Below are 21694 nucleotides of genomic sequence, written 5' to 3'. Positions count from 1 at the left end.
TTTTTGTAGCAGCACCAAACCAGACTGTGATGGAAGAACACAGGACTGATTCGATGACCGCTGTGTAGAACTGCTACAGCAGCTCCCGCTTCCTCAGAAGCCGCAGGAAGTGCATCCTCTGCTGGGCCTTTTTGAAGACGGAGTTGATGTTGATCGCCCACTTCAGGTCCTGAGAGACTGTAATTCCCAGGAACTTGAAGGTCTCGACGGTTGACACAAGGCAGCTGGACAGCGTGAGGGGCAGCTGTGGCGAGGGATGCCTCCTGAAGTCCACGATCATCTCTACAGTCTTGAGCGTGTTCAGCTCCAGGTTGTGTCGGCCGCACCACAGCTCCAGCCGCTCCGCTACCTGTCGATATGCAGACTCGTCACCGTCCTTGATGAGGCCGATGACAGTGGTGTCATCTGTAAACTTCAGGAGTTTGACAGCCGGGTGCGCTGAGGTGCAATCGTTCGTGTAGAGAGAGAAGAGCAGCGGAGAGAGGAGACAACCTTGGGGCGCCCCAGTGCCTCAGATATGACACAATTCAGGCCAAAAAGTTCTATTTTGGGTTCATCAGACCAGAGAATTGTGTTTCTGCAGGTCTGAGAATCTTTAAGGTGCCTTTTGGCAAACTCTAGGCTGCCATGTGCCTTTTAGTGAGAAGTGGCTTCCGTCTGGCCACGCTACCATAAAGGCCCAATTGGTGGAGTACGTTAGCAATGGTTGACCTTCTGGATGGCTTCTCCTATCCCCTCAAGGGAACACTGGAGCTCCACCTGAGTGACCATAGGGTTCTTGTCCACCTCTCTGATAAAGGCCCTCCTTCCCAGGTTACTCAGTTTGATCGGACGGCCAGACCTAGGAAGGGTCCCAGTGGTTTCAAACTTCTCCCATTTCTGTAATCGAGACCACAGTGCAGAAAACTATACTGAAATCAGCTTTAGAATAAGTCTGTAAGATGGCAAAATGTCTATTTTGATTTTTGATAGGGCGGCACGGTGGGCGACTGGTTAGAGCGTCACCCTCACAGTTCTGAGGACCCGGGTTCAATCCCCGGCCCCGCCTGTGTGGAGTTTGCATGTTCTCCCCGTGCCTGCGTGGGTTTTCTCCGGGCACTCCGGTTTCCTCCCACATCCCAAAAACATGCATTAATTGGAGACTCTAAATTGCCCGTAGGCGTGACTGTGAGTGCGAATGGTTGTTTGTTTGTATGTGTCCTGCGATTGGCTGGCAACCAGTTCAGGGTGTACCCCGCCTCCTGGCCGATGACAGCTGGGATAGGCTCCAGCACGCCCGCGACCCTAGTGAGGAGAAGCGGCTCAGAAAATGGATGGATGGATGGATTTTTGATAGTCAAAATGCCTCACTTGACTAACCTGTCCGCACGTGTACATGCATATACAGTAAATATGTAATGATGTTGTATTGTGGTATATTGCTATATCAGAATACATTTGAAAAAAATATGTAATATTACCTAAAAACGTGCTCTTTGAAAGGAATAAAACATGGGAGACAAATTTGTTGCTTTTAGATATGTAAATTTGGATATGATTGGATATTATATTGTAATTATACGTGATAATATAACACAAGCCATTTGTGTCCTACATCAATAGTCACAGGAAAAAAAAAACATCAAATATGACTTGTCAGATGATAAGGTCAAACTCCTTGAGTAAAGCTAAAGTGAGTGTTGAATCTAACTGTGTGTGGTCTTTGTAAATGTGTCGCTGACGGCTCTTTTTATGTTGGCGCAGCGGTAGACCTCGCCGTTCGTTAGCGTTAGCGCGCAATCGTTGGCGCAAAGAGCGTATCTATTCCCTTGGAGCTCACCAACGCAACGCAGTGTGCGAGGCTGTTAGCGTAAAAGCAATTGAGAATACAGCCGACACATCGCCATAAATAACAGGAGGAAGCCACTGCGCGTGCGCGCTGCGGATCATCATTTATACGCGTTTATCCCCATTCATGTCAAACATTCCTGAATATATTCTTGTGGACTTGTTTCCGGCGTATCCTGCAGGTGGGTTCGGGCTGGTTCGGGTTAAAACTGTGATGACGTATAGATAATCAATAAGTGATCAAGCAGGGATCGTTGGACATGGCATGCGTGAGTGCAGGGGCGTCATCAGGCCGTCACGTCACTGAAGGCTCCTTTAGACATGTTTACCGCACCTTCCTCGGTGTATGCAGGTGTGCATGGACGATGGCTATCTTGAGTGCAACATAAGATATGACGGATGCACTAGTGTCTGTTTTTGCTTTGCTGCCACCTGTGTGCAAAGATGCACCAACCTGCCCTTGTTTTTGTCCCTATATAGGAGAAGATGTCCCACTGCGCCCTGTTCGCAATGCTCTGCAGCCTCCCTCTTGCTGTGGGTGAGTGAGTGAGCTGTCTTGAAATCATTTTGGTGCCACTTGGAGCCAAGATTCGTAGTTTGGTACAAACACCAAAGAAGGTGGCTATCAAGACTGTAAAGCTGTTCGCATCTGTTCACAACAATAATACTGAAGGTCAATGAGTCTTTCTATGATCTACAACTGTGTGGTGGCACCATTAGTGCCGTCAGAGATCCAAGTAGGTGTGCGGCCAGAAATGTTGATTTATTATTATTTATTTACTACAAATAAGTATCATCTATCTATGCCAGCGAAGTGTAGTGTAACAGCACCAATATTATTATTATTATTTTTTTTTTTTTTGAACAAATCTGACGGCTGGTAAGAAAGAAATGTAAAACTGGGTAAACCGCAGGAAACTATATATTTATTTATTTAAGTTTTTGTTTAACTTCTTAAGACATGCTGCAGAGCCTGGGAGCTCCCTGAAGTTTTTGTTTGAATTTTAAAACAAAGATATCTATTGTGTAACATTTTCCATTACTTTTTAAAATTTAATTTAATTTTAATTTAATCTTTTATGTCCTCTTATCAGGTGTGTACGATCATCTTGGTTGGAAATGCTCAAATGTCTTTTTTTTTCCTGCTTGGCATTTGAGACAGTTGGAGTTGTCATTATTATTTGACATTTAAATGAGCTTTGCTCTTATTGGATCACCCATCTTCGAAAATTTAAATACGGAAAACAGCTTGGCTCTGATTGGTCCACATCAGAATCAGAATCATCTTTTTTTGCCAAGTGTGTCAAAAACAAACAAGGAATTTGTCTCCGGTAGTCGGAGCCGCTCGAGTACGACAACAGACAGTCAATTGACAGAGAATACTTTAGAGACATAAAGACATTGAAAAAAAACAGTAACTGAGCAAACATTTTTTGCCAGTAATCTGGTAATGCTGGTTCAATTTTTTTTTTGGACAATTGTCCAAAAGGAGTCCCCTAGCAGTTAGAGCAGTTGGAATGACTAATATAACAATACTCCAGTGCAATGACCATTGTGCAAAGGGGCGCTGAGACTTCCAGAAATCTATGCAGTTTAAAGTGACTAGTAGTGCCATAATCTGGGACAATGTCGATTGTGCAAATGTTGCAGATACTACTCAGTCGATTGTGCAAATGTTGCAAATTCTACTCAGGCACATGAGTGGCCAGTATTGGTCAACAACAGATATGCATATAGTGCAGCGTGGCGAGACTACTACATTGAGTGCACGAGTAATGTATAATTGGCCTGACAGGGATGTGACAACAAACTCAAGACAGAAATTTGGCAGCATGTTGCAATGGAATTGTAAGTTAACTGTTTAAGAAGTTAATGGCAAGAGGGAAGAAGCTGTTGGAATGTCTGCTAGTTGTAGTTTGCATTGTTCGGTTGCGCCTACCTGAGGGAAGCAGCTGGAAGAGATGATGACCAGGATGTGGAGGGTGCAAGAGCAGTTAAGACCATTTTTCATGGTCTTAACTTAGTTCTGGCAGCGTCCAAGTCCTCAAGGGTGAGTAGAGGGGTACCGACAATCTTGTCAGCAGTTTTGATTGTCCGTTGCAGTCGGAGTTTGTCCTTTTTTGTGGCAGCACCAAACCAGACTGTGATGGAAGAGCACAGAACTGATTCGATGACTGCTGTGTAGAACTGCCTCAACAGCTCCTGTGGCAGACCGTGCTTCTTCAGAAGCAGCAAGTCTTGAAGGTCTCGACGGTTGACACAGGGCAGTTGGACAGCGTGAGGCGCAGCTCTGGCGAAGGATGCCTCCTGAAGTCCACGATCATCTCTACAGTCTTGAACGTTTTCAGCTTCAGGTTGTGTCGGCCGCACCACAGCTTCAGCCGCTCCACTTCCTGTCGACATGCAGACTCGTCTGAAACTTCAGGCGTTTGACAACCGGGTGCGTTGAGGTGCAGTCGTTCGTGTAGAGATTGAAGAGCAGCGGAGAGAGGACACAACCTTGGAGTGCCCAAGTGCTGGTGGTGCATGGAGATGATGTGGTGTATTGGTTGGCAGTGACTGAGACTCGTTTACTTAAAACCTGGAAATGCTGTGTTGCTGTTCAGCTCAGTTGAGTGGGTGGGTGCCAACTACGAAGGGGGCACGAGCTTGAATATTAATTGACAAAACCACATCACAATGTCAGCTATTTCAAATCTACCCGTTTTGCAAGCCTTATGCCGTTTATTGACTTTTGCATTCAACCGACAAACCTCATTGACGTCACACTTAAACCATGCCACAGACTCATTTTGACCTACACTCTAAAACAGTTGGGTTATTTCCTGAACCCAATTCCTAGGTAGTAGCTCATGAATTGGATCTTAGCTGTGCAGATGACAATGTTGCTGGTGGATGTTAGTGTGAACTTTACTAAGCCATAATATAACCTATAGTATGACATACTTTAAATAAAATACATACATTGATGTTTATCGGTATTATGTGTACTTTTTAGACAATCATTAATGGATTGGGTCAACAGTCAGGGTTTTCATGTTTGACTGAAGAAGTTTTATCACAAGAGTAAAAGGATTATATTCACTATATTCACTCATATGATACTATGTTTTTAATGGAGCATTTATTTTGTGTAGACAATCTCTGTAAAGTGAAAAAAAACCAAGTGTTGTTTTCAAGCCTGCCAAATTTGAAGGAATAAAAAAATCCCCAAGTATGTAAAATGAGGCTACAAAATTCAGAAAAATATAGACCTCCTACAGGTGTCGGACACTGTGGCCGTCGTGTGTGCGGAACACACTGAAAACCCATCTCGCTCTACCTTCACCCGTCACTCAAACACCTTCATACAGTGTATGCTCAAATGTCTTGAGTGTAAGCCACAGGCTGATTAACATGTGCCGCTGTGTTTAATAAACGCTTAACTTTCCCGGAAAGGTCTCTGTTATGTGGATCCACATGATCCGACACACATGGAGCGAGGGGGTTACAAACCAGACTGGTCTACGACCCGCAGGCTAGTGAGCTAGCAGTCTAGCGCACCAATGAGCTAGCGGGCCAACGAGCCAGCTGGTAGCAGAGTCGTCCAAATCATCACCGCCACGCCCACATCGTGTGTGGTTCCACACAAAAAAGACACTGAAGCCCAAATAACACAAAACACATAACACTTCAGGAAACAAGGGTTTTTTAAGGGTTGTAGCCATAGTTAGATAACTGGATGCTATAGTGGTAGGAATGGGAAGTAACTCAATTGTGCCAGATAGCCACCAATGGAATAAAGGCACTCAGTACTTAGTTTTATAGTAGGGGGTGGACGAATTGTTGCATGGTTTTAGCCACGCCTAAAAAAAATCTGAACAATTGCAATATTGAAAAAGACTTCAAGGCTATATCTCAAGTTCTGAAATATTCAGGACAAAATTGTTCACTGCCTTTGCACATGTTCAGCACTTCAACCATATGTTTACATCTTTAGAAACAAATCACGCAATTCACTTTACAGGCTGTCTAACTTGTTAAAGGGTCATTAATGGCACTAGAGGGTATTGCACTGTGTATGGTGAATAAACATAATTTTACTTCTTTACAGGTTGGGTCATACTGGGTGAGCCAACAGAAACATTTCATCATATTCTTTTCTACTAGGAAATGGGGAAAAGTATTTTCTTGACTTCTTTTTCCATTTTGACAGGTGACAGAGAAGAAGTCCAGATAGTTTGCGCCGGGAAGGAATTCAGTTTGCCGGTCTACTCTACATCAAGAACCGTGACTTTTACTCCGAACACTGCAGGACCGAGGCGTGTTCTCCTCGAGAAGACAATTGTGAGGGCAAGAGTTAGTTGTAGATCCTCTTTCCGTTCAAATGCACACAGTTAACAAACCTATTTTCTTTATTTAGGTGAATGACCCTCGTTTTGAGTGGACCAAAGACAAAATGCTGGTCCTCAAAAATGTGACTCATGCGGACCAGGGACTTTATTCTATCAAACTGTCTTCTGGATTCACCTATGAGACTGTTCGTCTGACGGTTTCAGGTTGGATCGTTTTCACTGTTTTGTCAAATCAACACCTTTCAGTATATGTTTTGACGATTTATTTATTTATTTTTTACCTGACTTTTAAGTTGAAATAGACTAAACAAATATCTATACATCTGCTTTCCAAACAGTTTGTCCTGTTCTTCTGTCAGGCAATGGTGCACACCACGCTTCCCAATTTACCAATATAGCTTTGCCTTGAGATACAAGTTCAGTTTGTTCCGTGACCATGCTCATAACTCAAAACACTCTTCTCTCAAATCATCTTTTCCCGTTAGAACTAAGTGAAATAGCTTTAATCTGTTCCAGCCTCCCCAAAAAACAACCAATTGTTTTTTATTCTAATAAGGAAAATAGCTCTCTATAACATTTTACTTTATGAAAGCATATATCTGTATTCTGTATAGAATTAAACAGTTTGCGCCTCATAATTTGTTGCAGCTCCTTCTGGTGTGTGTTACTTGGCCACTGGGGGGTATATTACAGTCATGCAGACAAGCAAATAAGAGTTTCACAACAACTGGAATTGAATCAGTGAACTGCAGTAATTTTAGTCATTTGTCTCAGAATATAAATAATATGCCTGTATTGTTATATTGTCTGGCTACATTTGTTGTTACACTGTTTGTGTTCGTTAGCCCATCTATGGCATTTCCCATTATGTGTTAGCATTAGTGGACTTTAATGCAAAGTAATGTGATTGCTTTAAACACGTGTAATTCTCCTTTTTATTATTATTTTTATATTAGTGTCATTTAGTATATCTTTAGTTTGACAGTAAACCTCAGCAGGGAGTGGCATTTAACAGTTTGAAGCCTCTTTTTTTTAAATATTGTTCACTGCCAAACTGCTGTTTATTGTGGAGTTGCCTCGAGTTTACTGCCATCATACAGCGCTTGTCTCAAATTTTTGCTTGCAAGTCAAAGCAAAAAATTGCCAGAACTACAGCTCGTATCTAAAAAAACTTCATAAGTCAGGTTACGCGTATCTCAAGGCACCCCTGTATGTTGCAGTGAGTTGTGGAGCTTTATTTAGACAAAAGTAGAGCTTTGCTGCAGTTTTGAGGCATTTATAACCAATTACAGTAATCCCTCGTTTACTGCGGGGGTTAGGTTCTGGACCACCCCTGCAATGGTGAATTCTGAAGAAGCCACCACATTTAAAAAAAATGTTTATACACATTTTAAAGCCGTATGAACCTCCTCAAACTCTTATTAATCTTCCCCACACGCCGATTAACCTCTACCATACTTTTATAAACACTTTCTATTCTCTTAACCACATTGTAAACTCTTAAACATACAATAAAGCACAGTAGTACTGTACACTATGTACATTTTATTCCTTGTAATGTTTTTTTTATTTATTTTATTTTTTTTAAAACACAGTTTTAGTGTTTTAGGCTAGGAAGCATTTGTATGACCACAACAAAAAAATTACAACATACACTTAAAATGTTATGATATTCCAAATAATGCACGATATGAACATGAAGAAAAATCCACCATGCGCTAAATCTGCAATAGGAGAACCCCAATATAGCGAGGGAACACTGAATAAACCTTTTTTTGGGGGGGTCAATCACACGCAAATTTTCACTACCCCCTGGACTGACTGCCAATAATAATGCTACTATCAATATTAAATTTACATTTTGCCTCTCTCAAACATTTTTGGAAGATGGAAAGAATAACCAAAAAGAGAAAACGAGTAGAATTGAAAAAGCATAAACGACTCATTAAACAGTGTTTACATGCAAGCAAAGGAGTAGGAAGATGTGGAGAGTTATGGAGACACACAAACATGCATTTTACAAGATTTGAGACACAGAGGTGATGGAACCTCAGTGCATAATGGTGGCACACTCGGCCTATGGCGTCATTAATTCAGCACAAAGCTGAACAAACCGTGAGGTGAAGCTTTCACAACAGGCTTTGAGTCTTCTCTCAAACCAAAGACTCCCAACTCAAATAACAATACAGTACCAGTGTCATTAACATGCATTCTTGATAGACTCAAGTCACTGTTTTGATCATCCTTTTCCTACCTTAGAATGCATCAAGTCCTACTACAGAAACTATGGAGAAAACTTTGACCACAATATCCCTGAGAACGGCTTCGTACTGGAGTTTGCTCCCCGAGGCGCTCCAGCCGAGGCGATGCCAATAGTCCTGTGGAACCGAACCGATCCTGATACTGGCATTGTGGGTCGGGGCCGGTTGCTACGAGACAGGAGGGTCTGGGTGGCAGACAGAGTCACGCAAGCCGACCAAGGCAACTACACAGTGAGAGACGCTGAGGGGAAAGTGTTGTCTCGCAGCACCCTCACTGTCCGTGGTGAGAGACAACTCAAGAGGACGAAGAGTCATATGTGTATTGTTTAACAACACTAACGATCGTATTTTTTAAAATCTTGTATTACGTCCCTGTACATGGATGCAGGACACACTTTCAATGTGACCCGCTTCAACAAAGAGTCTCTGAACCTCCCCCTCTTCCTCCCCGTGCCACGTGCCTACCTTATCTTCACCCCCACCCGACACCCTGACGAATCCTCGTTGGGTCCTTTCGACTCCAAGGCCCCCCGCGGTCCCGTGCAGTTAATGCGCGAGGGCCACATCACCGACCACGACATGCGGTACAGGGGTCTGGTCTCCGTAGGCAGGAACGGATCCGTCAACGAAGTGGTCATAGCGAGGTTGACCTCGAGGCACGATGGCGTCTATGAGATCAGAGACATTAATGGCAACCTGGTGTCTTCCACCTTATTGCAGGTGATTGGTGAGTAACAAACTTGACACACAATTCCTCCCTTCTCCCTACAGCAACCCCCCGAAACACACTGGAGTGGACCATATAACTTCTTTAAAATATATTGAATTATAAACATGCAAGAATACAAAAAGAGCAAAGACTATTTAATCTTGGATTGCACAAATAAAAAAAAAAAGACTAGGAAACTTTAATAATCGTAAGATTTATGGGCTGTGGAGGTTGATGGCTGTGCATCATCAGTGGCAGAATTTGCTCCAAAATATTTGAGAAACACACCTGATTTTGCATACAAACACAATAACTTTGATTTGAAACGTGCATGGATTGAGCATGTAAATTAACATGTCATTAATTCAACCATCAATACAGAAATAAGTCATTCATTCATCTTCCATACTGCTTATCCTCACTAGGCCGGATTTGAACCCTGATCCTCAGAACTGTGAGGGAGACGTGCCACAAAATAATATCAATAAAGAGTAAAATAGCAGGCCAATTTAACGGCACATCGACTATTTTACTGTTAAACTTTAGCAATGTCAACTTTGGCGGTGATGGTGACAAAAAGGGTGACCCAAATGCAGTGAAGCAGGGAGGCAATGTAGGAGGGCAAGAATCTCAAAATGATATTTAATTTTATAAACAATAAAGGAAAACAAGGATCATGAACTGCAATTGGCTGGCGAGTAGTGCAGTGTGTACCCTGCCTCCCGCCCGAACTCAGCTGAAATAGGCGCCAGCACAACCACAACCCTTGTAAGGATAAGCGGTTCTGGAAAATGGATGGCTGGATCATTGAGGCAAAAAATGCTAAATTAACAAAGTCAAAAATCAAAGTTCAAGGTAACAACGAAACAAGAGGGATAAACTCACCGAAAACATAACATGGGGAAAATGACCTACAGCAAGAGACGACATTCAACAATACAACAACAAGGACTGAAAGAAACCAGGGAACTAAATACAAGCAAACTGACGAGACATTGAGGAAAACCTGACAACATGTCACGAGTGGCTGGAGGGAGCTGATTGGTTGACACAAGGTAGAGGGGTGAACAGCATTTGCATGTGTCATTCCAGATTTAAATATGAACATTCAAGAACAGACATCAGATCACTTAGTAGTATGTATATAGCGGAATTGAAATCATGATGGCACTGAAGTTGATTGAACAAAACAGGTTAAAGCGGGTTATAGTCTGTTCAGATTCATTATCAGCATTATTGTCCTTAAAGAACATTGTATCACAAAGTAAGTCAGATTTGTTATTTGAAATGTATGAGCTATTGTATCGATTTAAGTGAATTAGAGACGATCGTCAGGTTTCTGTGTGTTCCAGCACGTACAGGAATAAAAGGCAATGAAAAAGCTGATTCTGGTTGGCAATATCCTTTGGGATGGGTGAGGTCAAGGCTTATATTAAAAACATAATAAAAACAGAATGGCAAAAACTTTGGAATGGAGGTCACACAGGACGGCATTTCTATAAAATACTGAGTTGGAGAAAAGTGGGCTTCCAGTGTTCAATCTCAGAAATGTACTGAACACTGAAGAAATTAAGCTAAAAGCCTTGTTTCAGTTTTTAAATGAAACAGGATTGATAAAGAGAACCTCATTTATCGTTGATCTGGTTTTGATTTATTTATTTTGCTCCCAAATACTGTACGTGTGTAGGAATGTCCTTTTGAGCCACACTCCAGCACAGTAGGTGGCGGTAATGCATCTTGAACGTTGGATGCCACCCGCCAACAAACAAAAAAGACGAAGAAGGTCGAGGGCTGACAAGAACAGGTGGAAACAAAAACCTAACGAGCATGACAAAGACATTAACCTGGGTCACAAAAACACAGGAAAGAAAACGAAATAATCGAACCACAGAAACACAGATCATGACAAGCAAGTTGCAATGATCGATAACCTCTCACGGAACGTTAAGACCCGCTGTTATATCTGGCATTAACCGCCTGCGTAGATGCTTACTTTTGTGAGGAAGCATCTTAGCAGAACGCTAATAAATAATATGAGAAGTTAATATTGATATTAATATTACTGCCTCGTCTCTCTAATTGTTCTAGAAAGGGGGGGCAGGTGGCGAGCTCTTCTCAAGTCCATCACTGTCCCTTCCGGCATGTTTGTGTCGCTGGCCGGTTTCATCCTGTTCATGAAGCGCTACCCCAACTGCAGCCTGTCGCAGATCCTCACCTGCCTCAGGACGAACCGCACGCCACAAGCCCAGCCCCCGAGGGTCAACATCCAGGTGAGCAGATTGGGACACCCAGGATGCCCTTTTGCTTGCAAGAGTTATATTTCTTTTAGTGCAATCAGAATATACAGACAGTATATTATATCGCATAACGTCTTGTACTGTATTTGACCTTCAAGTTCTACCAAAGTCCAGCATGAAAATCCAATCTTTATCATTCTCCCAAGCACTGATAACTGGCCAGATTTCATCTTGCAGCATGGAAGGCCTTTTGGCATTCATGCAATCGCAAAGAATGAATGGACCTACAATCCTGTCTGGAGTCATTATCACACTATGACGTGTCATACATACATAAAAGAACAAACAAAAAATGACAAATAAATAATTTATAAGAATTTTAAAGTGGGGATGTACTTTTTCATGTCTTTTACGCAGCCACATGACTGTTGTTTATGTTGATGTAGAACTACAGCCAGCCAAGCGCTCAGCCTGCAGGCTACTATAATCACGGCCAGCAGCAGGGGACGCCGAGAAAATGGACCCCGAGAGCCAGTCCGGTTCATACTGTACGGCGGATCACACCTAGGTTTCCATATAGGAGATACACACACATTGTATTTATTTGTTGCTGTTTGTATTTCCAGGGTTACACTCCCGTTACGGTAGGAACTCCACCTTGGCTCACTCCTGTTCATGCGAGGGCTGAAAATTTTGAAGGACAAAGATCCCCTTCTCTGAGCTCCCCCTGTCGCAATTCTTCTGCCGAGGTACGCCAGATGTTTGCATGTAGAAGCCATTTATTTTTCGTTAAATCACTTATTTCCTCCTTAGCAGGAAATACCTCATGAAGAAGAGAGAAGGATTTCCTTTCCAGTGGCTGGAGCATCAGATTGCCTGCAGTCTACCGAAGGTTGCGTTCAATTCCAGATCAATAAGAAAGCAGTTCAAGAAAGGCAGAGCAACACGAATGAATTTTATTCCGCGCTGCCGCTGGACACGGATACGTCCGATGCCTGCAGTGTTTACACTTCCGAGAAGCTGAACTTCTTATAGTGCATGGAGTGGTGGCAGAGAAGCATGCATGAGAAGAAACAACTCACCTGTGCCTTTTGCAACGAAGCCTATATTGTACTTCCAGCGGTTTGACATCCATCCATGCATGTCATTATTGTCCGTGTAATGGTATTTTTGAAGCATGGGCTGAATATTATCCTTTCTGCTTCATACATTTATTCACTCTGACATTCTGAAGTCTCTGCTGTCCTCGGATGCTACCTACCTCCAGACCCTCAGGACCACCGTGATATGCGCTGTATATATTTGCTGAATCTGTGTTTGCGTGTGCGCTCGGTGAACTCTAACGCATATATAGGGCTTTAAGTAGAAATTTGGCCATTTGATATTAGCGTTTGCAAAAGGGAATATTAACTTATTGTACTAATATCGTGAAGGAATTTATTCTTGTCTTCATGTTGATCTCTTCTATTATCATGTGTCTGTGATGTAAGATCATTTTACCATAACTCCTGAGGCACTGTACAACTGTTTAACATGATGTAAAACGTTCCACCAAGTATTGCAACAGCCTGTGAACCTCGTCAAGAGCAAAATATCGACCACCAAATTCCTCCAAGTGACGGAAATGGCTGAACGTAATATTTTTGCAATGTGAAAATGTGTATCATTCCTTTTAAAATAAATATATATATTATCAGATTCCAATCTGATCATTTTGTCCAGTACATTGAGTCATGTGCTCGGATTTTATATGAATTAGATTTTAAAATGTGTAACATTTAAGAGTTTGTGACAACAAAAATTACCGTACGATGAAATGTACATTGTATCCTCTGTATCCATAATTACCAGTAATTCTAAACAATATACTAACAACTCATGTCATTGGAATTTCAAAAAAGATCAGTTAAAAAAATGTGCAATGTTTCATGCAACTCAAAATCTAAATCAGACTGTGAGTTGAATTTCCCCTTCAGGTATTATGAATACAATGCATCTTTTAAAATGATATTGCCGAACTTATATTTATCACCTAAATGTACACTTTGTTATGGTGTCTTTTCTGCGCTATTCCTAGAGTGACTCCAACTAACACAGACTAACCCCTTGTGTGTTTTTGCAGCGGTTGGAAGTACCGGTAAGGAAATACAAAATAGTACTTGGATACTTACACAGTACCGTACTACGACTGCGTCATGCCAACAGTAGGTGGCAGTGCAGCACTGAAATCACAAATGATGTCCCGACACGAAGAAGTTCCGTTCGGAGCGGCAATGAAAGGAGAGCGTGCCATCTCCAACTTCAGCAAAATATTCTAAAGGGAACATTTACGACACTCTACGGTATCGTAAGCACTAAACGCGCCCAGTACCGGCATCAGAAGTGATTTGAAAGACTTCCCCGGGACGATGTCTTTGGTGTGTGCAAGTAAGTGACTTGAAATTGATACAAAGAGTTGGCGGTGTAAGCTAGCTGTGCAGCCGCGCTAATGCTAATAGCAGAATGAGCTAACGTTAGCGGCCATGCAGTGCTGGTCGCCTACCAAAGCGCCGCGATCGTCTTGTTGTGCTCAAGCGTCAATATTTTCCTTTTCTAGTCTCCAACGAGGTGCCAGAGCACGCGTGTGTCTCTCCAGTGTCCAACCAAGTGTTTGAGCGCCGCCTCATCGAGAAGTACATTGCAGAGAATGGGACGGACCCGATGAATGGACAGCCGCTGTCGGAGGAGCAACTTGTCGATATCAAAAGTAACCATTGGAATCGACATGTTCATTTCCCCCACGCCCTATAAAGTTAAGCTACGTAGCCCTGCAGTAAACGCGAATGACCTCTTCACCTGGTGACTTGTATTTGACTGAAGGAATGAATGACAATTATTATTGTGTCGAGCATCCAATTCTACGCCCAGCCCGCATGGTCTGAGAAGACAGCAAGCAATCCTTTCTTCTTTTCCAAATGTTACAAATAAAATATGCAATTCCAAAAGCATGAAAATCAAACAGCCATTTGATCTTTTCCTCCTGTGACCAATAGAACATATCAGGGTTGTTTTTTTTTTATAGTATCATTAAACAGACACTCTCTTAGATCATCATAAAGTGTACAATAGAGAAGGAAATGAGATTCAATTTCCATGTCGCTCCAAGTCACACATCACACAACAATCTGTTATCTTCGGGGATATTATTGAATCGGCCAGGCGAGGGGAGTAGAACCACAGGTGTTTATGTTCATAGCTGACATTTTGCAACTTTTCTGCCAGTCTCCCACCCTATTAGACCAAAGGCACCATCAGCTACAAGCATTCCTGCCATTCTAAAGTCTCTCCAAGATGAGTGGGTAAGTGCTTTTAAAGATTTTGCTTCCATTGTGACAAGATGAACACTACTCAGAAATAGGGATTGAGGTGAAGAACCTAAAATGATCCTATAACCTTTATAGGTGAAATGAATTTGACCTTTTAAATGCACATGTTCTTGCACAACTTGCTCTTCTCTAGCAAGGAGCTGAATGACAAACTTTACAACAGGTGTTTGCTCCAAGAATCGTCCAGTACATTTCCTGGGTCAATTCGAAATGGCGTAAACAGTCCTCTTCATCATGCTGTTTACATATTGACATGAGACCACATTAGCACATAAATATTGATCAACAATACCTTACTTTTGCTGGGCTTAAACAAGAGGTTCTCAGAAGAAAGTGACCAGTTAGCTTAGAGAATCACGTCGTCATCAGCGGGCTGCAAGAGCGATTGAGCCTGGAAGAGTCACAAACAGGCATAGAAGTGGACACCCATAGAAATGAAAACTCAACTCATTTTTAAAGAACAAGTTGTGCAAAAAATACTGAATAATTACACTGTTGGACATATCCATTCAAGTTTAGAGAAGCTCAAATTAAGTTCACATTTTAAATACATCATTTTGGGTTCATCCTGAAATTTCACCTGAAAGCCAAATATTCTCAACTTTTCTGAGAAGTGTAGATTGCTCTACGTTGCTTGTAAATAGTATGTGCACTATAGTTTGTGAAACTGGAATAGCATTTGGTACAGTTTGAGAGGAAAATAAATTACCTCAAGAACACAGATGATCTGATTTAATGTTTTTTTTAATTATTATTTTATTGAGGGAATTGGAATTCAATTTACCCTCAAGTAAACACATTGTTTGCACTTTGTTTTCATGTCTCGTCTAGGATGCTGTTATGCTTCACAGCTTCACCCTGAGGCAGCAGCTGCAGACGACTCGCCAAGAGCTCTCACACGCCCTCTACCAACACGATGCCGCATGCAGAGTCATCGCTCGACTCACCAAAGAGGTCACTGCGGCCAGAGAAGGTAGATCGATAGCAGTTTGTGTGATCTGTCGCTGTAAATGTCCTTGTTGTCATTGAAGGTAATGAGTTAACCCAGTTCGCCTGTTTCCCGACTTCCACAGCTCTTGCCACACTCAAACCTCAGGCTGGGTTGATCACACCTCAGACAGCCCCTGCCTCTCAGCCAGCTGTAGTGGTGAGTGATGAACAATTTATTGAGATTCATTTATGACTGATGATCTGTGTAATGGTATAGCAAAATGTTGTTCCTCCTCAACACAATCTCTTCTTTTGCCTTCTGTGTGGCAGGGTGCTGCTGGAGAGCCAATGGAGATTAATGAACAAGTGGGCATGACTCCAGAGATCATCCAGAAGGTAATACTATATTCAAAACTCGTCCTTTTATTCGATGGGTCAGTTTTCTTGTGCATCTTTTGGACTGAAGTGTTGTCTTATTTTTGCAGCTTCAAGACAAAGCCACAATTCTTACCACAGAGAGAAAGAAGGTAGGGGGGGCATGTTTTTCTTTTTTTTTTTTTTTTTTTTTTACTGTTGGATTATAACATTTCAGTGAGATTTTTTTATTATTATTTATTACTGTAAAGTTAATGTTTCAACTTCTCAATCATCTTTGTCCAGAGAGGAAAAACTGTTCCAGAGGAGCTGGTTAGAGCTGAAGATCTTGGCAAGTACCGCCAAGTGGCCTCTCACGCTGTAAGTGTTTATGGCTGAATGTCATTCATTTGGAATAATCGAGTAACTCAAATAGGTTGGTAACAAAAAAAATCTCTTCTTCGTAGCTTCCCAGTGAACATTTTTCCTACACTGACTAACTTTACTGTAGTTGTGCACACCACACTGTAGAAATCTTTTTGGTGGCAAGCCAGGAAGAAAGAGTCCATAAAAGACAGAAAATGTTTGAGATCATTTCACACTTGACAAGGAAGATAAAGTGCTAGCGACCACAACTGCACATCTATGATCGCCAACACAAGGAAACAAATCAATGTTAGCTAATTTATTACAGCCTACCATCACTGATTAGAACGTATTGTAATGCCCCCTCAAGTGGCCAAGGATAGACACAGCTGCTGGTGCACTCTCAATCGCTCTATTGAACAAACGATAATAAAACATGCGTAATAAGCACATTCATACACAAGCCGACGATGGCTACAGCTCATGGTGAGTTACTCAACATGCAGAGCCAGCCAACTCTGCGCTCTCATTTGCTGGCGCCAATGTCACTCAGCAGGCCAGGCCCCGCCTTTCAAAGCCATACACAGTCAGTGACCGATACTGCAGTAGAATGTAAGAATGATGACCCCAAGTGGACCTGCACCTCACATGCATGTCATTATGTTGAATAATGGAAAATCACTTCTTGTCCTATTGCTCGATTAATTGGAAGAAAACTCAATTCTAAAACTATTTCAGAGCTGCAGCCCAAGGATTGTGTTGACATGCTTGTTCTTTCTGCCTTTAGGGTCTTCACAGTGCCAGTGTTCCAGGTATTCTTGCTCTGGATCTGTGTCCCTCAGACACCAACAAAGTGCTCACTGGTAGGCTGGTGTCATGCTTTGAAATTAGTTTGACCCATTTAGCCATCAGGAAACCTGGATCTGAGGAAACTGTGCTGTATTCCTTTAGGTGGTGCTGATAAAAACGTGGTCGTGTTTGACAAGAACGAGGAGCAGATTGTGGCAACCCTAAAGGGTCACACCAAGAAGGTCACCTCTGTCATCTACCATCCATCCCAGGTCACTTCTTTATTTCTTTTCCCCCTTCATGATTATAACTATCCTGTATTCATTTTAGTTGTCCTTTCCTCCTCCAGTCTGTGGTTTTCTCTGCATCTCCCGACACCACCATCCGTGTGTGGTCTGTCACTGGGGGCAACTGTGTCCAGGTGGTGCGTGCCCACGAGGCAGGTGTCACTGGATTGTCGCTGCATGCCACTGGGGACTACCTGCTCAGCTCCTCTGAGGATCAGGTATCAGTGCTGCTTCAGTCAAAAAAAAAGCCACATTTCCACTATTTTGGGTCAGTAAATCTGTTTTCAATATGGGCCTTATTGATAAGATGGTATTAGTGGTGTCACTAATGTGAATAACATGACTTCATAGCAGGACAACAGCATGAAACTTATGCCTGGATCAGATGACACGACAAATTTGGTCTTTCCCGATTGCCCTATGTCTAACTACTGCCATGAAATCTTGCCATAGCTCAGTCAAACAGTGGGAACACTACACAACATGTATTCCGATACCACCGCATCCTGTCTTTTACGATCACTGGCAAACGATTATCTTGGCAAATCAAACACTGTTGGAGAGGCAGAACCAGAAAACGTGTCACTGGTCAACGCAACCGGCTACACTCGTTACCATGGTGACAAAAACAATGTGCCGCGCCAATGTATTGTCGGGTGAGAAAGGAAAAAAAATTAAATGAAGAAAAACTTGTGGTGTTGGTCACCGGTGCTCGGGAGAGGACATTCTTTCAAGGACTGCTTGAGGTATGTTCATGTATTTACAATACAGTGCAGCTCGCAAGCAGGCAACAAAATGTTATGTAGCCTAGCAAGCTAGTGCTAGCATTAACAGTTGTACGTAAACATGCCGGTGTTATGTCGAATCATGCTCTAAAGCTTTGGTAAAGATTGGTATGTGCGTGTGAATAATGGCAATAGCAAGCACGGGAGGTGCTCCTCTGCGTAAGTAGCGTTTCGACAGGAAATGCTCCTAGTCAGTCAAGCGGAGCGCTCATCGAAGTCACACAACATTTACAGATTTTGGAACTCTGTGCACACATAAGGCCCGCTGCATTATAAGGCGCCCCGTCCATTTTGGAGAATATTTAAGACTATTAAATGCGGCTTATGGTCGTGAAAATACGGTATGTAAAGACTCTTAAAACCAAAACAGAGTTGCATGGAAGGGAAAACAACCGCTAACAGTTAACATGAGTTTTGTTACGACAAGGAGCCCGGGAAGCAGTCACTGAGTTGATTGCGAGGCCCATTGTCAAAGACATAGTGCCCGTTTATACGTTGCAAAAGCAGTCATTTGTCCACACACTATTCCACTTTAATGGTGGTAGTGGCTGTTCTGATCAACTACATAGAATCTGTACTGCAGTTTTTCCAAATGCATTACCCACTTCACCGGGGTTCATTGCCATCAATTCGCAGTGTGTTACTTTTTACCCGACTATTTGTGACTGTGTGACTTGTCAATAAGAGTGTCTGGAAGTTCACCAGACATTACAGCAGCATGAAATAAATGTTATTTTCCTTGCCAAAATTGTTTTATTAAAAGAGTAATTTTGTTTGAAAGCAGCACCTTAATTCATATTATGGTAAGTGACAGTTTTCTTGTGGCATATTAATCCCAAAGGGAACATTTTCTTTGTTAATTTATTGATGTTAATTTGTCAAATTTTATAAAATGTTTTATTATAATGTATTATGGGTTATGGGCCACTTTTTCCAAGTTTTGAATGTCATTGTCATTTGTTTTGTTTTGATTGGAGGAAAAAAAAATCCGACTAAAATCGGCATATATTCTCTGCTCTGTGGAAACAACGGATATTACTCAGTGCTGCCCGGCATGTGCGGCACAACGCGCTACGACACTGAAGGCGCGGTCAGCTCCTAATTCGGACTTGTAAAAACCCATTTAGAAAAACCTCTCACTTCAAAATCTGTGATATAGCTAGGGTCCAAATGATGAACCTCAATAGAGACACTGTACATTCCTTTGACTTCGCCATTGTTTGACTGTTGTTTTGCAGTACTGGGCCTTCTCTGACATCCAGACTGGTCGAGTCCTCACCAAAGTCACAGATGAAAGTGCCAGCTGTGGTAAGTGCCACAGTGTTTGTTGGGCTTTCTGAATATAGGAGCACTTCTCCAGGTGGTAACATTCCCATTTGGCTCTCCTCCCACAGCCCTCACCTGTGCTCAGTTCCACCCTGATGGTCTCATCTTTGGTACTGGAACTGCTGACTCACAGATAAAGATCTGGGACCTGAAGGAGCGCACCAACGTGGCCAACTTCCCTGGTCACTCTGGCCCCGTCACTTCCATTGCGTTCTCTGAGAACGGATACTATCTGGCGACAGGTGATCACTATTACATTTTTTTTCTGAATAGTAGTCACTTCTTAATCAAAACCTCTGCCATTGTCATCTATTGACGTTTTTACCATAAAGTGACCTGAATATGTGTTTTGTATACGGACACATTTATTCACATTCACTCCTCTGTTGTTGCGTTCTAGGTGCGCAGGATAGTTCTCTGAAACTCTGGGATCTGAGGAAACTCAAGAACTTCAAGACAATCACACTGGACAACAACTATGAGGTAAAAAAATACGAGGTGTCAGGTCATCCCTTTCTTCTTTTTTGTACTACACACAAACATGTTCTGTAAGGAATTTTGCCCTGAAAGAGATGCAATATGAAAAGTGATGACAGACATGTCTTTACACTGTTTGATTACTTTGTGTTGATGGTAACATCAGTCAACCATTCCAGCCTGTATGCAAGGTATTCATTCCCTGCTCTTCCTCTTGCAGGTGAAGTCCCTCGTGTTTGACCAAAGTGGTACCTACCTGGCTGTAGGAGGGTCGGACATCCGCGTCTACATCTGCAAACAGTGGTCTGAGGTCCTCAATTTCACAGGTAAGGGCCCACTTGTAATTGTATTATTAAATGTTCGTCCAATGTGGTACATTTTTATCCATTTTAGACTTTGAGTCATTCATTTGGTGCATTTGTAGATCACACAGGTTTGGTGAGTGGTGTGGCCTTTGGAGAGAACGCTCGTTTCCTGAGCTCTGCAGGAATGGACCGAAGTCTCAAATTTTACAGTTTGTAGAAAACCATATATTGATAATGACATGAGGTAGACAACTGGGATAGACCAGAGATTGTGGATACATAATTGGCATAGACATAATTTGTAGTTTAAAAAAAAAGAAAAAAGAATCACTGCTAAATCTGTTGCCGCTTTTAGTATGTTAGTCCTCATGTGCACGAAAAAGTCAAAATATCTATTTGAAAGCTCAGCAGCATAATTTCAACATCTTTTTTGCAGTGTCAGTTAAAATGTAAAATGAGATACAGATGCAGCGTCGTGTCCTCTATTTTTTAGCATCCCTGATTTAAACAGTTGTATTTTCAGTGTGTGTTTGTATGTAACATTTGGGGGGGGGTTATAGGTGAAGTCATAAAATTCCCTGGCTTAATGTTGGCAAGTTTAGATGGTTTGATGAAAGTGCATCTGTAGTAACAATAGTGGAGAAGGAAGATGTCTGAAATCCCTTCCTTTGTTTAATTTTCCTCTTTCCATTTGGAAATGTGTTCACTTTTGTTGATGGCTGTCTAATCAAATGTGTATTTCTCACAACGTGCTATTTTACCTGTTGCAACTGTGCTCTTTTACAATAAAATGTATTTTGTATGCCATTTACCAGGTCCCAGGTTTCATGAAACAGTCTCGATGTAATTTCTCAGCCTTGGAAAATACCTAATTATTTACAGTATTAAAAGTTACTCTAACATGTCAGTGCATTCTCATTTTCCTTTTTGTGCTGGTCACTGTCCTTCAGTTACATTTGCCAAATGCTCACATCTTACCTATGTTACGTCTTTTTTTTTTTTTTTTTTTTTAATATATTTTTCCCCATTATAATAAGCTATGAATTGTAAAAGCCTGCTTTATACAGCCAAGTTGCTCAACAAGGACTGTATTGTACTCATAATTGAAGTTGGAAACTATGCCTTCAATTAAAAGTAATCTGAGACCGTGTCATAAAAAACAACAATTTAGTGACTCGTGGCAAGCAAAACGCTGGTGTACGGAGAACCGTTTGTTTATTGAATATCCAGCTCCATCATCACTAGACAATTCAGTGCACTAGTTTGTAAATTTATTCCAAATCCTTGATATCCATCTGAAGGTCGCACTGGTATGCCACAAGTGGCGCAAAAAAAATGTGAC

At 41.9% G+C, this 21694-nt stretch overlaps 2 protein-coding genes across 7 annotated transcripts; both read left to right on the top strand.

The window, feature by feature from the left end:
* The first annotated feature begins 1878 nt into the window (after positions 1 to 1878).
* Positions 1879 to 13066, top strand: LOC133484789 (uncharacterized). Of its 6 annotated transcripts, XM_061787858.1 has the most exons (12): positions 1889 to 2009; positions 2076 to 2179; positions 2308 to 2365; positions 5921 to 5935; positions 6023 to 6153; positions 6230 to 6365; positions 8421 to 8705; positions 8811 to 9149; positions 11220 to 11401; positions 11815 to 11916; positions 11995 to 12117; positions 12182 to 13066. In XM_061787858.1, exons 2-12 carry the CDS (start codon positions 2174 to 2176, stop codon positions 12401 to 12403), a joined length of 1599 nt encoding a protein of 532 aa, XP_061643842.1. In that variant the 5' UTR covers positions 1889 to 2009; positions 2076 to 2173; the 3' UTR covers positions 12404 to 13066. The 6 variants fall into 6 exon arrangements, with proteins under 6 accessions (XP_061643845.1, XP_061643847.1, XP_061643842.1 ...); XM_061787861.1 differs by lacking the exon at positions 2076 to 2179 and having other exon boundaries at positions 1879 to 2009; XM_061787859.1 differs by having other exon boundaries at positions 1911 to 2179; positions 12185 to 13066.
* A 534-nt stretch (positions 13067 to 13600) lies between these two features.
* Positions 13601 to 21259, top strand: prpf19 (pre-mRNA processing factor 19). The gene is made up of 16 exons (XM_061787864.1): positions 13601 to 13795; positions 13965 to 14114; positions 14630 to 14706; positions 15565 to 15706; positions 15807 to 15880; positions 15994 to 16059; positions 16149 to 16190; positions 16324 to 16398; positions 17171 to 17246; positions 17335 to 17444; positions 17522 to 17677; positions 19483 to 19552; positions 19639 to 19812; positions 19971 to 20053; positions 20268 to 20373; positions 20472 to 21259. Exons 1-16 carry the CDS (start codon positions 13777 to 13779, stop codon positions 20567 to 20569), a joined length of 1518 nt encoding a protein of 505 aa, XP_061643848.1. The 5' UTR covers positions 13601 to 13776; the 3' UTR covers positions 20570 to 21259.
* Positions 21260 to 21694: the final 435 nt, after the last annotated feature.

Source organism: Phyllopteryx taeniolatus, chromosome 10 (genome assembly GCF_024500385.1).
Source record: "Phyllopteryx taeniolatus isolate TA_2022b chromosome 10, UOR_Ptae_1.2, whole genome shotgun sequence".
Classification (NCBI taxonomy): Eukaryota; Metazoa; Chordata; class Actinopteri; order Syngnathiformes; family Syngnathidae; genus Phyllopteryx; species Phyllopteryx taeniolatus.
Note: the sequence above shows the minus strand (reverse complement) of the source record. Positions and strands in the feature narration are given on the sequence as shown.